Below are 12,539 nucleotides of genomic sequence, written 5' to 3' on the forward strand. Positions count from 1 at the left end.
AGAAGTACTTTAAAAGAAGTACTACATTTATACAGAATTTACACTGTAGGATAAGCATATTCAGGGAGGCAAGATGGCAGCCAATGTTCAGAGCTAGAGATTGTCAGTAGACCTGCCATTAAGGTTTGCTTCAGCTATTTTACCGCAGCACATCGGTAAAATATAATGTTAAGATATTGTATTTATCTTTAAATTCTACCCGTTATCAATAGCTTTCCATTGAAGCAGAGGCATGGCGTTGCCATGGCACAGAGTCTCCACACAGCGCGTATTTTTTGAAGGTGTGCCCACACCCCCAATGCCCAAAGCAAGGCCGACCTGGAGCTCGCTGATTGGCTGCCTCAATTAAACAGGCCATACATACGATTCGTCTTCTTCCTACTGCTAAACTTACTCTCGGTATTGTCACCCGGAAGCGCTGAGAACTTCCGCCTCCTGCCAACCGGACCAACCGGTTCCTTCTGCTCAACCTAGCCCAGCCACTGTCCCCACCCTCTGCCTAGTGTCCTTCTGGGGTTGGACAGTATCTCTATTTGTCATTCCGTAGCGCGGCCCATTTAGCCGCGGTTCCGGCCAATCAGTGCCCTAAATCGGCCAGGATGGGGCGGGCGACAGACAGATTGGTTGTAACCCGAGCGCCTGCAGGTTTGGCTGAGGCCTCAGGGAGAGTGAATGAAATGTGCGGGTTGAGGGTTGCGGATTGCGGGGAATCCGCTCGGAGCCGGTGAAAGCAATTGAGCGGAGTAAGTTGGTGGCCAGTTCCGGCTTCTAAGGCTCGTTGTTGCCCCGATCAGGCTGCTGCCGGAGGAGATGCTCAGCATCCGGACAGTTCTAGGGCCATTGGCCGCTATCCTTCTTACAGTACTCGGGCCGTTCGGAGCGCATGGATCTGGTCTAGCGGATACAGTGATCTGGGCAGTGAATGCAGGAGGCGAGTCGCATGTGGATGTTCACGGCATCCATTACCGGAAGGACCCGCTGGAGGGCAGAGTGGGCAGAGGTAATGGGACAGTCCAGCTGCTCTAGAAGGCACATCAGGAGAGTGGAAGCGCTTGGGAGAAGCGGGACTCTGAAGGGAAGACCAATACAATGGGGGACAGCATGAGAGGGACAGGACCCTGGATGGGGTGAGCAAGACAGAGGACAGCAAGTTCCTTTAGTTTTCTGGCTCTTAGGTCCCCTCCTTTAATTCTTGGCTCCTGCAGCCTTTGCAGTTGCCCCCATTAGCAGAGTAGATAGAATTTACCGCAGCTAGGTTAGGAGTCGCAGTCGTAAGGCCCTCCAACGTTTGCACTGCAGGTTCAAGCATCAGCAGACAGGGGATGCTGGGAGATGTAGTTCAAGGACAGTTGGAGGGCAGCCTTTTGACTTCCTTGCTATAAGTGTGTTGTCCTTTCTAAGCAAGGCAATGCATAACATTAATTCTTTATTATGGACCAGTGTAGCCAGGTTTCACACCAGGCATGTTAAGTACTAGTGGCAAGATTGCTTCAAACTTAGGACATATGCTCTCTGGATAAAATAACAGGTGCATTAGTGAGTAGCAGAGGCGGATTTGTATAGCTGATGACACCCTGGACAACTTCCCATCAGTGATTACGGGGGTTATTTATCAATAAAAAAAAAATCACCTGTGCTTTTATTTATTTATTTTTTTGTAAGCCTGCTTGACACTACAGCAGCACTGTAACCCTAGCATTTCCAGCATTCCTACCTTGTGAAGTGAGCAGCTGCTTTATATAGGAGTTAAGTGTATATGTATGAATGGCAATTACATTTTTTTACACATGCAGCAATCTAAAGAGCGGGGGAAGTCATGTCTTATACACTGGAGGAGTTAAAGGGGACTCTTTGGTCCTTTCTCTACAGTGTAGCTGCCATCTTACGGTCATATATTTATAAGTTCTACAAAAGATCTCACCTCTATATAAATAAAGAAATAATAGACAGCTCACTATGATATAATGTTCCCCGTTATCCTGCGACCAGGGTGAAGCCGACAGCTATATTAACTGACACTGCTTGTTGTCTTAAAGATTTATAGAGAAGCGTTTATAAGCTTTCTCTTGTTACAAGTGTTGCTTAGACTTAGAGGAAGAACAACATACATCTACAACTTTACACATACATTGGGTAACTGCCAAGGTAAGATACAACTATATTCCCCAATAGAATTTTGAACCAACTTTAAAGGAACTTCTGTAATTGATAGTGTTTTATAGGAGTGATAATATAATGTACAGTACTGTTGCCCTGCACTGGTAAAACTGATGTGTTTGCAAACAGCACAAAAATACCGGCACAACAGGACTTAATTTAAATGGGATAAACCCTGCTGATTTTTAATAGTAGCAAACCATATAACGTTTCGGGGGCATGCCCCTTCGTCAGATATGTGTTTGCGTCAGAAACTCTTATAAATAGGCTGCTCTGTAGCCATGGGGGAATCCATGTAAGCACAGGATACATAATATATAACAGATAATTTCTGCTGCTTATATTTTAATTACTTTAAAACACTCTCGTTTTTGGTGTTCTTGTTCCTTAAATATCTTTAGCACATATCCTGCACATTTCTAAAATGTTCAGGAGAGTAGTGTTGCTCCAAAAAACATTGTAATTTGACATTGTGGAGGGTCACGTTGCCCATGTCTAGCCTAAACAGTGCAAAGTAAATGCAACTGCACATATGTACTATTGAGGAAGAGGGGCCATTTTAACTGTTTTGTAGACCACTGGTTGTTTTTTGTGTGCCTCTAAGGGCCCTGGCACACGGGGAGATTAGTCGCCTGTGACAAATCTATCTTGTCACTGGTGACTAATCTCCCCGAACTACCATCCCACTGGCGAAAATGTAAGTCGCCGGTGGGATGGCACACGCTGCGTAGGCGATTTCGGCAAATTGCCGAAGTTGCCTCGTGAGGCATTTTCGTCGATTTGCCGAAATCGCCTGCACATCGTGTGGGACCGGAAGGACCCGGAAGGAGATTAGTCGCCCGCGAACAGGGAGATATGTTGCAGGCAACTGATCTCCCCGTGTGCCGGATCCCTATGATACTTCCTTTAATGTGATGTTGGCTGCATTTCCTCATTAAAGATCAATTAAAGTGTTTGTCCTTGTAGCTCCTGTTAAATATGCCTGAGAAAATAAGCTTATCTGACTAGACTGTAGCCAGAGGAGTCAATATTTTTGGGCAAGTAGGTCTAGGTAGTGTATTTATATAGGGCCTTAAGCACAATGCGTTGTTAATGGTTTAATTATGTTTCTAATTGAAGCAAACCAGAAATTAATGGGAAGGCAGTTTTTAAATGAGTGTTAAGCTGGCCATACACGCACCGATACTATCGTACGAAACCTCGTTTCTTACGATATTCGGTGCGTGTATGGCATGTCGGCGAGTCGACCGATATCGCAGGAAGCTGCTGATATCGGTCGACTCGCCGATTGGCCAGGTTAGAAAATTTTGATCGGGCGCCATAGAAGGCGCCTGACCAAAATCTGCCATCAGGGCTGAATCGGCAGAAGAAGGTAGAAATCCTATTGTTTCTACCTCCTTATCTGCTGTTTCAGCCCTGACAGTGTGTGGCGGATCTGACGATGAAACATCGTCAGATCGCCACGTGTATGGCCAGCTTTAGACTTAGCACAACAAAAGATTAGAGGTGGCATTACATAAGTTAAGTTGGGTTGAAAAAAAAAAAAAAAAGACCAAAGTCCATCAAGTTCAACCCTTCCAAGTGAACCCGGCACACAAACCTATACTGACCTGTCTATACACTTGCATACTGTGCATAAACTATATATACCAACATCGATACTTATTGTAGACTTTAGTATCAAAATAACCTTGAATGCTATGCCTTCTCAAGAAATCATCCAAGCTCCTCTTAAAGGCATTAACAGAAACCATTACAACATCACTAGGAAGGGCATTCCACAACCTTACTGTGAAAAACCACCTACGCTGCTTCAAATGAAAGTTCCATTTCTCTAATCTAAATGCATTATTTAAGACTGAATTCAAGTGACTTATTTTTGTATACTTATGTTTTTGTGGTGGCGAGGGGGGATGGTATAGCAGGAAACATTGCTCAGTGTAATAAAGTGTTTTGTATTTGTCTGTAGGTTAATTACGTTATTTTCTCTGCTCCAATTGCATGATATTATGTGATGTTCTGGTAGAAGTACAGATGGATCAGTAAGCACTCTGATTTGTCAGTGCTACTGAATGATACATGCTTCAAGTGTGTCAATATCTAAATAGCAAGGACTTGTCTGGGCACCTGCTTCTGAAATAGCTGTTTCCTTTTTTCATGTTCTTTTGGTTTCGTTTAATAACGAGTATTCAACTCTGGCTACAGGTCTTAAAAGGGAACTAGAAGGTTGAATAAAATGTTTTCAAGCCTCTAGTTCCTCTTTAAACCCCTAAATATATCAGTGCCCACTTCTCTGCAGCCACTGCAGCTTTATATAAGCTTATTTCTATAATAATTTTAATATCCTATTATATATTGATAGCTCTTTATTGTTGTACACCAACTTAGCTTATATACACACAACAATATCCCTGTTAAAATCTTGCATGTTCTTACACCAGAAATCTTGATGATTATTATACCAAGGAAGTGCGACCTGTCATTACAAAAGCCAGTGGTACACAGTGCTGTGCAAGGGCTGCTTTGGTGGTTAGCCATAAAGTCACACAAATTACTAAGTGGCAAAAACAAAATCAAACTGCAGTAGGTGTTGTAAAAGTAAAGTACAAAAACAATTGGCATTAGGGAAATTATAAGGAAGCAGACCCTGTGACTGCTGGGTCCTAGGGGGGGCGCTCACAAGTAGTTGCATATATGTTTAGGGAAAAATCTCTAACTTCCCTAAAATATTTCAGTTGTGGGGACCAGTAGCTTCTAGTTATGTCTCTGATTAAGGATATGGTATAATGTGCCAAATTATATATAACTGTATCAGCATTATATAATGAATGGTTATGTGTTCTTCTTGTTTACACAGCATCCGATTATGGTATGAAGCTGCCTATTCTGCGTTCCAACCCAGAAGACCAAGTCTTGTATCAGACTGAACGTTACAATGAGGACAGCTTTGGGTATGATATTCCCATCAAGGAGGAAGGGGAATATGTCCTAGTGCTGAAGTTTGCTGAGGTGTACTTTGCCCAGTCTCAGCAGAAGGTAAGCTTCTCACATTTCTTTGTCACCTCCTCCTCTGGCTGTAAGTGCTCGTGCTTTATGGGAACCTCACAGATGCTATGCTGCCAGCTGTAAGAAAATAATGCCCAATTGATGGATCAATTTCTCCCCTTTGTTGTCCTCAGGTATTTGATGTCCGTGTAAATGGCCACACTGTGGTGAAGGACTTGGATATTTTTGATCGGGTGGGACACAGCACAGCCCACGATGAGATCATCCCCATTAGCATTAAGAAGGGGAAGCTAAGTGTGCAGGGGGAAGTGTCAACGTTTACAGGGAAACTCAGTGTGGAATTTGTAAAGGTAATGTCTAGTGTAATGTACCGCAGTGCATGTTACATTTTTCACAGCAAATGTAATGCAACTTCAGTTGTGCTCAAATAGGGTAGTGCATCGCCTGTTGCTTGTGTGACTACACGTCCTTCCTTTCTCTCAAAACCAGAAGGCCAGTTATACTTTGTAGCTTAGATTTGATCATTGTAACAGATCCTATCTAAAAAGAACAAGAAACCACAGTAGGTTTACATGTTATTTTATTAATATTAATTAAAGGGAAAACTGCAAAAAATGGGCATAATGGGCATAAAAAGAAAACTGCAGTTTTAAAATTGAAATGGAAAAGCAGCCTGCAGCCTTTCATATGTTGATAAACGCATGACATATTGTAAATAAATAATTTACACTTATTATAAAACCCATGCTGTCTCAGAAATGATAGGAATGGGTGCATTATATAAGGCGTACCTTGCATTGCTATACCAGGAATCTTTGTGGGGGCTGACACACATGACCCATGACCAGGCCTGTAAATGAAGTAGAGTTTGTTGCTGCTACATGCTTAGAACAAGCCTTACACACTTTATGCTGCAAGGTACTTAATCATGATGAGCCTATGATTAAAGGAAAACTATACCCCCAAACAACGTAGGTCTCTATAAAAATATATTTGATAAACAGGCTCATATGTGAAAACCCTGCTTCATCTAAATAAACCATCTTCATACAAATATACTTTTTTAGCAGTATGTGGTATTGGGTACTTTCTAAATAGGAAATTACCATTTTAAGAATTAAGGGTCGCCTCCTGGGACCAAAGGATTAACAGTGCACACATACATATTACGCCACATCAGCCAGTTAATCAACAGAGTTCTGCCTTTAGCTTCCACACTACTTCCTGTTACAGTTAGAGCTGTATTATTTCTGGTCATGTGATCTCTGAGGGACCACACAGCCCATCACAAAATGGCGGCTCAAGGGGAAGAATGTGAAAGAACAATATTTACTGATATATATATATATTCCTGTTTGACTAAATTCTTTAATAGGTCACTTTACTTAACCAACAGTTTATATTATGTTTTCATTCTGGGAGTATAGTTTTCCTTTAAATGTCTTGCATTTACTTGTTTACTTGCATTTACATGGGTTTCTATGTGTGCCTACCCCTATTTGGATTCTTAGACTATTACTCACTGTGGTGGTCTGGGGAAAATGCACCTTGACCCCACATTATTAATGGTAAGCTTCTACTTAAGAGAGAAGGAAAGTTAAAATCACTTGGGTGGGGGTAGCCAAATGTTAGAAAACTGCACCGGCCCGGGATACATGCAGGTGAGCGATCTCTTCCTTCCTTCTTTTCCTGCCATCCCAGGGCTGGTGCATGTGCAATAGAGTGAAAAAGCCAGCATTTTTGTTAAAGGTCGGATTTCCACCATACTGCACATGTGAAGCTGGCGCAGAGAAAGACTGAAGAGGATCACTTGCCTGCATGTACCCGGGCCAGTTCAGTTTTCTGATACCCTGGTCCAGTGCTCCTGTTATCAACTAAGCCAAAACAATCACTGGGGGGGGGGGGTAATAAAATGGCAAAATAACAAGTGCACCTTTTTTTTCTGCTCTCCTAACATTATTTCTTTCGTGTGTGTAGATTACATGAAAGAATCTGTCCAATTGTGGGAATTGTTTTGAATTACTCTTACCTAAGCACTTTTTTCCCTTTTCCAGGGATATTACGACAATCCCAAAGTTTGTGCCCTGTACATTATGAAGGGAACAGCTGATGGTAAGTTATGATTAACATCTAGTAGAAATCATTTTATAGGAAGAAAGCAATGTAATATTAATTTAAAGGCTTATATACTATATACTGTGATTTCCTGGTTAAAAAAAAGTATGTTTAGCCCACGCCCTATTTATTGCATTCATGCCCCTTTTAAATAACAGAAATGTGGATAGGAGTTTGCATTGTGTTAGAATGTGACAGAGAACTGGCAGACATTTAAAATAGCGATGTGCATTATATTGTGAAGAATCTGTCAGATCTGTATGGTTTCCTTTTTTTTTTTTGCCTATATCAGACGTCCCAAAGCTGCAGCCTCACCCAGGCCTAGAAAAGAAAGAAGAGGAAGAAGAGGAGGAAGAGGAAGAAGGTTCAACTAGCAAGAAGCAGAGCAACAAAAATCGTGTCCAGTCAGGTCCAAGGACCCCTAACCCATATGCCTCTGACAACAGCAGCCTCATGTTTCCCATCCTGGTGGCCTTTGGAGTGTTTATCCCCACACTCTTCTGTCTGTGTCGGCTATAAGCAGCCTGCTGCCAGTCTGTTTCTTTTTGTTGTTTTTTTAGCTTTGGTTTTCCAATAATTTTTGTTTGTAATTTATCAAAAATGGTCCTGTAAATGGAGCAAGTCACTCCTTGAACTTGTCATGGAGTACTTGATATATGGACATGGAGCTGCAGTGCTTGACAAACTCAGTAGTAGAACTGCACAGCTTTGAAGGACTGTGGATCTAAAGAAGTTAAAGTATAGCATCCATAACACATCCATCTGAAGATTGAAACCTAAAAAGAAAATAATCAACTAAAAGCTGCTGGTCCAAGTCGTCCATATCACAAAGCAGGATTGGTATCCTGTAAACTGTCACTGCCTGATATCCAGGGTATTTGTTTCTGTATGTGCTGCATTTCTGTTCATTTGTTCTTCAGATCTCTGGACTTGAATGTTATAAAACCTCCAGGGCTAGAAGTGACTGATCTCCAATCTTTCAAGTCCAAATGCTGTTTTCTGTAGAGAGGAATGTATCTAGTACAACTGGATCTTGTTGTTTTCCTAGTAAAGTTAAAGGTGATTAGATGGTGACAGTAATAAATGCCTTCTTGCTATACTCTTAGCAGGGGAGCCTCTGCGCTGTATTAGGGATATTATTCTGGTAGCTGCTTATTTTCTTTTAGTATGTTGAATTAACTGAGAGCACATTGACAAGCTGAGTTGCCTTGTGCACCGCTTTTTAGGCTGCAGTAAGAGCACACAGCTCCATTGTTGTAGCATCTAGTTGTGCTTTAGTGCAGCCAGTAACAAGAATTAATTTCTAATGCTAAGCATCATGCAGTCATAAAGCAGATTGTACCTATATTTCTTGCTGCTGGAGTAGCTTGTAATAAATTTGAATTTCTTATTTTTAGTATATATTTCAAAAATTTTGAAGAACAGATCAAATTCAGTGCTCTATTTGTGGTAGGGATTGTTTCCAGAGCCTTGAACTGAGCCCTGCAGCTCTCTGTCCATATGCTCTTTATTCTCTTATAGGTTGGAAGAAGGTTCCGCTGCTTCATGCCCACCAACATATGCTATATGCTGCTGGCTTTCTCATGGCTAGAACTTGTATGGAGAGTGCACTTATTTTTTTTTATTTTATCAGTGCCTTTTTGTTTACTTTGCCTTTTTTGGGTGTATGGAGTTAGGTACTGTTTTTTTATTGGTAAATTAAAAGAATGCATCTGGTTCTTTAAGAGTATTGATGTATCAAGGTCAGAAATAGACATTTTTATAGCTTGGATATCCCTTGTGTGTGAAACCGTATGGAGCAATACAGATTCAACAAGCCATCTAAATCTGAGCAATAGGGAATTTAATATAGGGTGAAACAATGCTCAACAATATGGATTTACTATTTTTAGTTCTGATGGCGGCTGGATCCACTAGCCAGGTTTAAGCCTACGTTGCGTTGGGTGGCCTGCAGTCATTTAACAGTGTGATGTTAGTTTCCATCATCTTGATGGAAATCTTTTAAGAAAATACTCATAATATTAAGTCTAGACCTTGTCCTCGAGTTATTTAAACATGCTGCCATGTGATCACTTTATCCACACTCCCCTTTGAATGGAATATCTCTTGTTTCTGTATTTTAGAGATTCCAGGGTAGGTAGCCTGCAAAACACCTACTGGAATTATTCATGCCTCCCCGCCATGCTTAATCTAATTTTCTTGTTCATCATCTTAAACCGTTTCAACCCATAGTGGGTAAGTAATGTTTTAGAGTGAAATGGTCGCTCGTTTATCGGTACTCTTGAAACGCAGTGCTTTAATTTCTGGTAGTTTCAGTTTTTGTTTTCTTTTCCAGTTTAACTTGAATGTTATTATGGTACCTTGTACATTGTCACAGCTACAAATACTGATCCTTTCCTGGCAGCCCCTGGAAACACTGCATTTCTTTTATAACTGAAGTGTATGATTTTGATCAGAATTTAGGTACCAGCTGAACCAATTGTACTGTATATATTGGCTTCAAATGATTTTTTCTTTTGAGTTATTTTAGCTTAGTTGCTTTATTGAAAAAGTAGGTTCTATTCTGGACCTGTTTAATGCACTCTCCAAAATTGTTTTGTTGCCTTTTTAAATTTCCTAGTTGTATGTCAGTTGACAAAAGTACAGTTTACACTGGTCATTCACTGTATGCCTGTATCTGTTAGTGTGCATTTCAGTGCGGAATGAGTGGAAAGTGGGGAAAAAAGCTGCCTAGTTTATAAATGAAAATGGTGAAATGTATCCCAGACATTAGGAAGACACCAGTATACACTCAAGTGGCTACTACTATATTCCACCACTGTACAGGCTCACTGGTGCATGCAAAATTATTTTTTTGCCCATGCTTGGTCTCTCAGCATCTGCCTTACTCTTGCCTTCTGTTTCCTTTGTGTGAGGTATATTTGGGTTTCTACTGTAGAAAAGTCCCCCCACAATCTTAATTTCATTATCTCTCTATCTGATGTTTGGTGTAAACTGTACATATTTCGATAAGTGTCTTGAATGTGTCTTGCTGTTTGTACTGCATACGCTCTTGTGCAAAGAGGAGGTGTAACACAGGTGGCTCTAGCTTTTTTTTTTTTTTTTTCTTCTCTCCCTTGGTCAATAAAAGCACCAAAAGCCAAAATATTTCTTACCCTGCCCCCCTTTGTACCTTTTCTTTTACTTTTTGTGCTTGATTTACTCATGTAATAATTGACCTGGAAATAAAATATTTCTGCCAGTTTATAAACAAAAATAAAGAGTTTATATTATACATTTCTGCTCTGTGGAACTAATTAAGATCTAGCATTTTTTTAATTGCTTTTAATACAAACATTAACAAAAAATAAAGGAAAACAAATAGATAAACAAATGAAAACAATAGGCGGGTTTGCACAGTTAATTTTTTTTTTCTTTTTTATTATTTTACATGCTATTATCAATAGAAGGCACAATGAAAAATAACAATACAATAATACACAGCGTTAAAATATTGGTCTTAATGTGGGGGTGTCCAGCCAACATTGCCAAACCTGGTCAAATTTATTGGGTATACCCCTTTGGGTGCATACCAAGAGTGCCAAAGTAAGATGCTCCCGCAAACGATTTTTCCACACACCAGTAGTAGGGAGGTCACCTGAAAACCATTTAAGATCTAGAATTTCATGGTTAAGTTTATTTTTTTTTTCTATCAGCAAATTAAGGTTTCTTGTTTTTGGGTTCCTGGGAGGCATTATTGAAGCATTTTCCTTCCTGCAGTTCAGATTTATTAGGCTTTCTGTCCAAATGAACAGAACAATGGAAGGTGGAGATGTACATGTATAGCTACTCATGCGGTATCCATCTGTTTTGCTCATGAGACAGTGCTATCAGGTTGCCAACATCCACGGTAACAAAAAACACTATGAGCCATTTTTTTTTTTTTTTTTTTTAATTCAGACACTGTTGCCTGTTTTTTTAGTATAAATGAGCCCTAGTAACTAGATAGCTGGCTAATTCCAAGCAAGAGAGCTGCAGATAAAAAAAAAAAAAAAAGTAAAAGACATAACCTGTAGCTGTTTACAGACATTAGACATCATTCACAACAGTCCCTGTCCCAGTGGAACTTACAACCAGCCTAAGGTCCCTATCACACAGGATTGTTAATTTCTGCAGGAGCCATTGAATCTACTTGGGAATCAACGGGAAGATCGTAAGGAAATCACAAGGCTTACCTTACTCAGCTGTAAAACAATGCTGATCTTTGCTGTCTTTCAAGAATTTATGAAGATGGCTTAAGTAGTATGGCAAGTACCACCTGCTACAGTGCATCCATTCCATGTAGTTCTTACAGTAAAGGGACAGAAAATTGTTTTCTTTTTAGTCTGGAATCTGGTATATAATGTTTATTATTTGTTTGTGGAAGTTCAGATGTTTATGCATATTTACCACATTAGTCTAAATTAGCACTGTCAAAAAGGGGGTATATTTTCTCTTTAAAGGATAATAAAACCCTCCCCCAACATCACACCCTTTCCATCCACCCCTCTGCCACCGCTTGTTACTGCCAAGCATACTTTCTTTGTACCTGCTACAAAAATGAAGAGTTATGCAGTTGACAGGCACCATCTCTCGCCTTTTCAGATATTGCTCTCTTAGAACTTGCCAGCTAGAGCATGCAGAGTTCAAGTTAGGACCAGATTTTTGTCAACTGTGCATGATCTGACAGAAGAAGATCAGAAGCAACACAAGATGTCAGCTGCCAACCCCTTTGCTCAGTGATCCCCAACCAGTGGCTCAGGAGCAGCATGTTGCTCACAAACCCCTTGGATGTTGCTCCCAGTGGCCTCAGAGAAGGTGCTTATTTTTTAATTCCTGGCTTGGAGGCAAATTTTAGTTGCATAAAAACCATGTGAACAAAGCCTTCTGTAGGCTGCCACATAGGGGCTACTACCAAATAGCCAATCACAATCCTTGTTTGGTACCCCAGGTACATTTTTCTTGTGTTGCTCCCCAACTTTTTACATTTGAATGTTGCTCACAGGTAAAAAAAAGGTTGTGGATCCCTGGCTTTGCTCATCTCTCCAGGTACAAAGAAATCAACACTTTTGACAATAACAGGTGGGGGCCAATCAAGTGGGGCTCAGGTTGTGGGGCAGGTTTCATTCAGTGAAATAATGAATTATCCACAAAAGATCCAGATGAATATGAACCTGAAATGGAACCATAATCTTCATATTCAAATCTGCCCCTCCAAAAAAACAGAATCTTGTGAAAAAAAA

The 12,539-nt window shown here is 40.5% G+C and overlaps 1 protein-coding gene across 2 annotated transcripts; it reads left to right on the forward strand.

Annotated features, from left to right (window-relative positions):
• Nucleotides 1–579: 579 nt before the first annotated feature.
• On the forward strand, nt 580–10,552 carry mlec (malectin). 2 transcript variants are annotated; one of them, XM_002932080.5, is made up of 5 exons: nt 580–1,000; nt 5,015–5,193; nt 5,337–5,513; nt 7,218–7,275; nt 7,571–10,552. In XM_002932080.5, the coding sequence occupies exons 1-5, from the start codon at nt 811–813 to the stop codon at nt 7,795–7,797; spliced, it is 831 nt and encodes a 276-aa protein (XP_002932126.1). In that variant the 5' UTR covers nt 580–810; the 3' UTR covers nt 7,798–10,552. The 2 variants fall into 2 exon arrangements, with proteins under 2 accessions (XP_002932126.1, XP_012825197.1); XM_012969743.3 differs by lacking the exon at nt 580–1,000 and adding an exon at nt 1,013–1,127.
• The last annotated feature ends 1,987 nt before the right edge of the window (nt 10,553–12,539 follow it).

The sequence above is a fragment of the Xenopus tropicalis genome, chromosome 1 (genome assembly GCF_000004195.4).
Source record: "Xenopus tropicalis strain Nigerian chromosome 1, UCB_Xtro_10.0, whole genome shotgun sequence".
NCBI lineage: Eukaryota > Metazoa > Chordata > Amphibia > Anura > Pipidae > Xenopus > Xenopus tropicalis.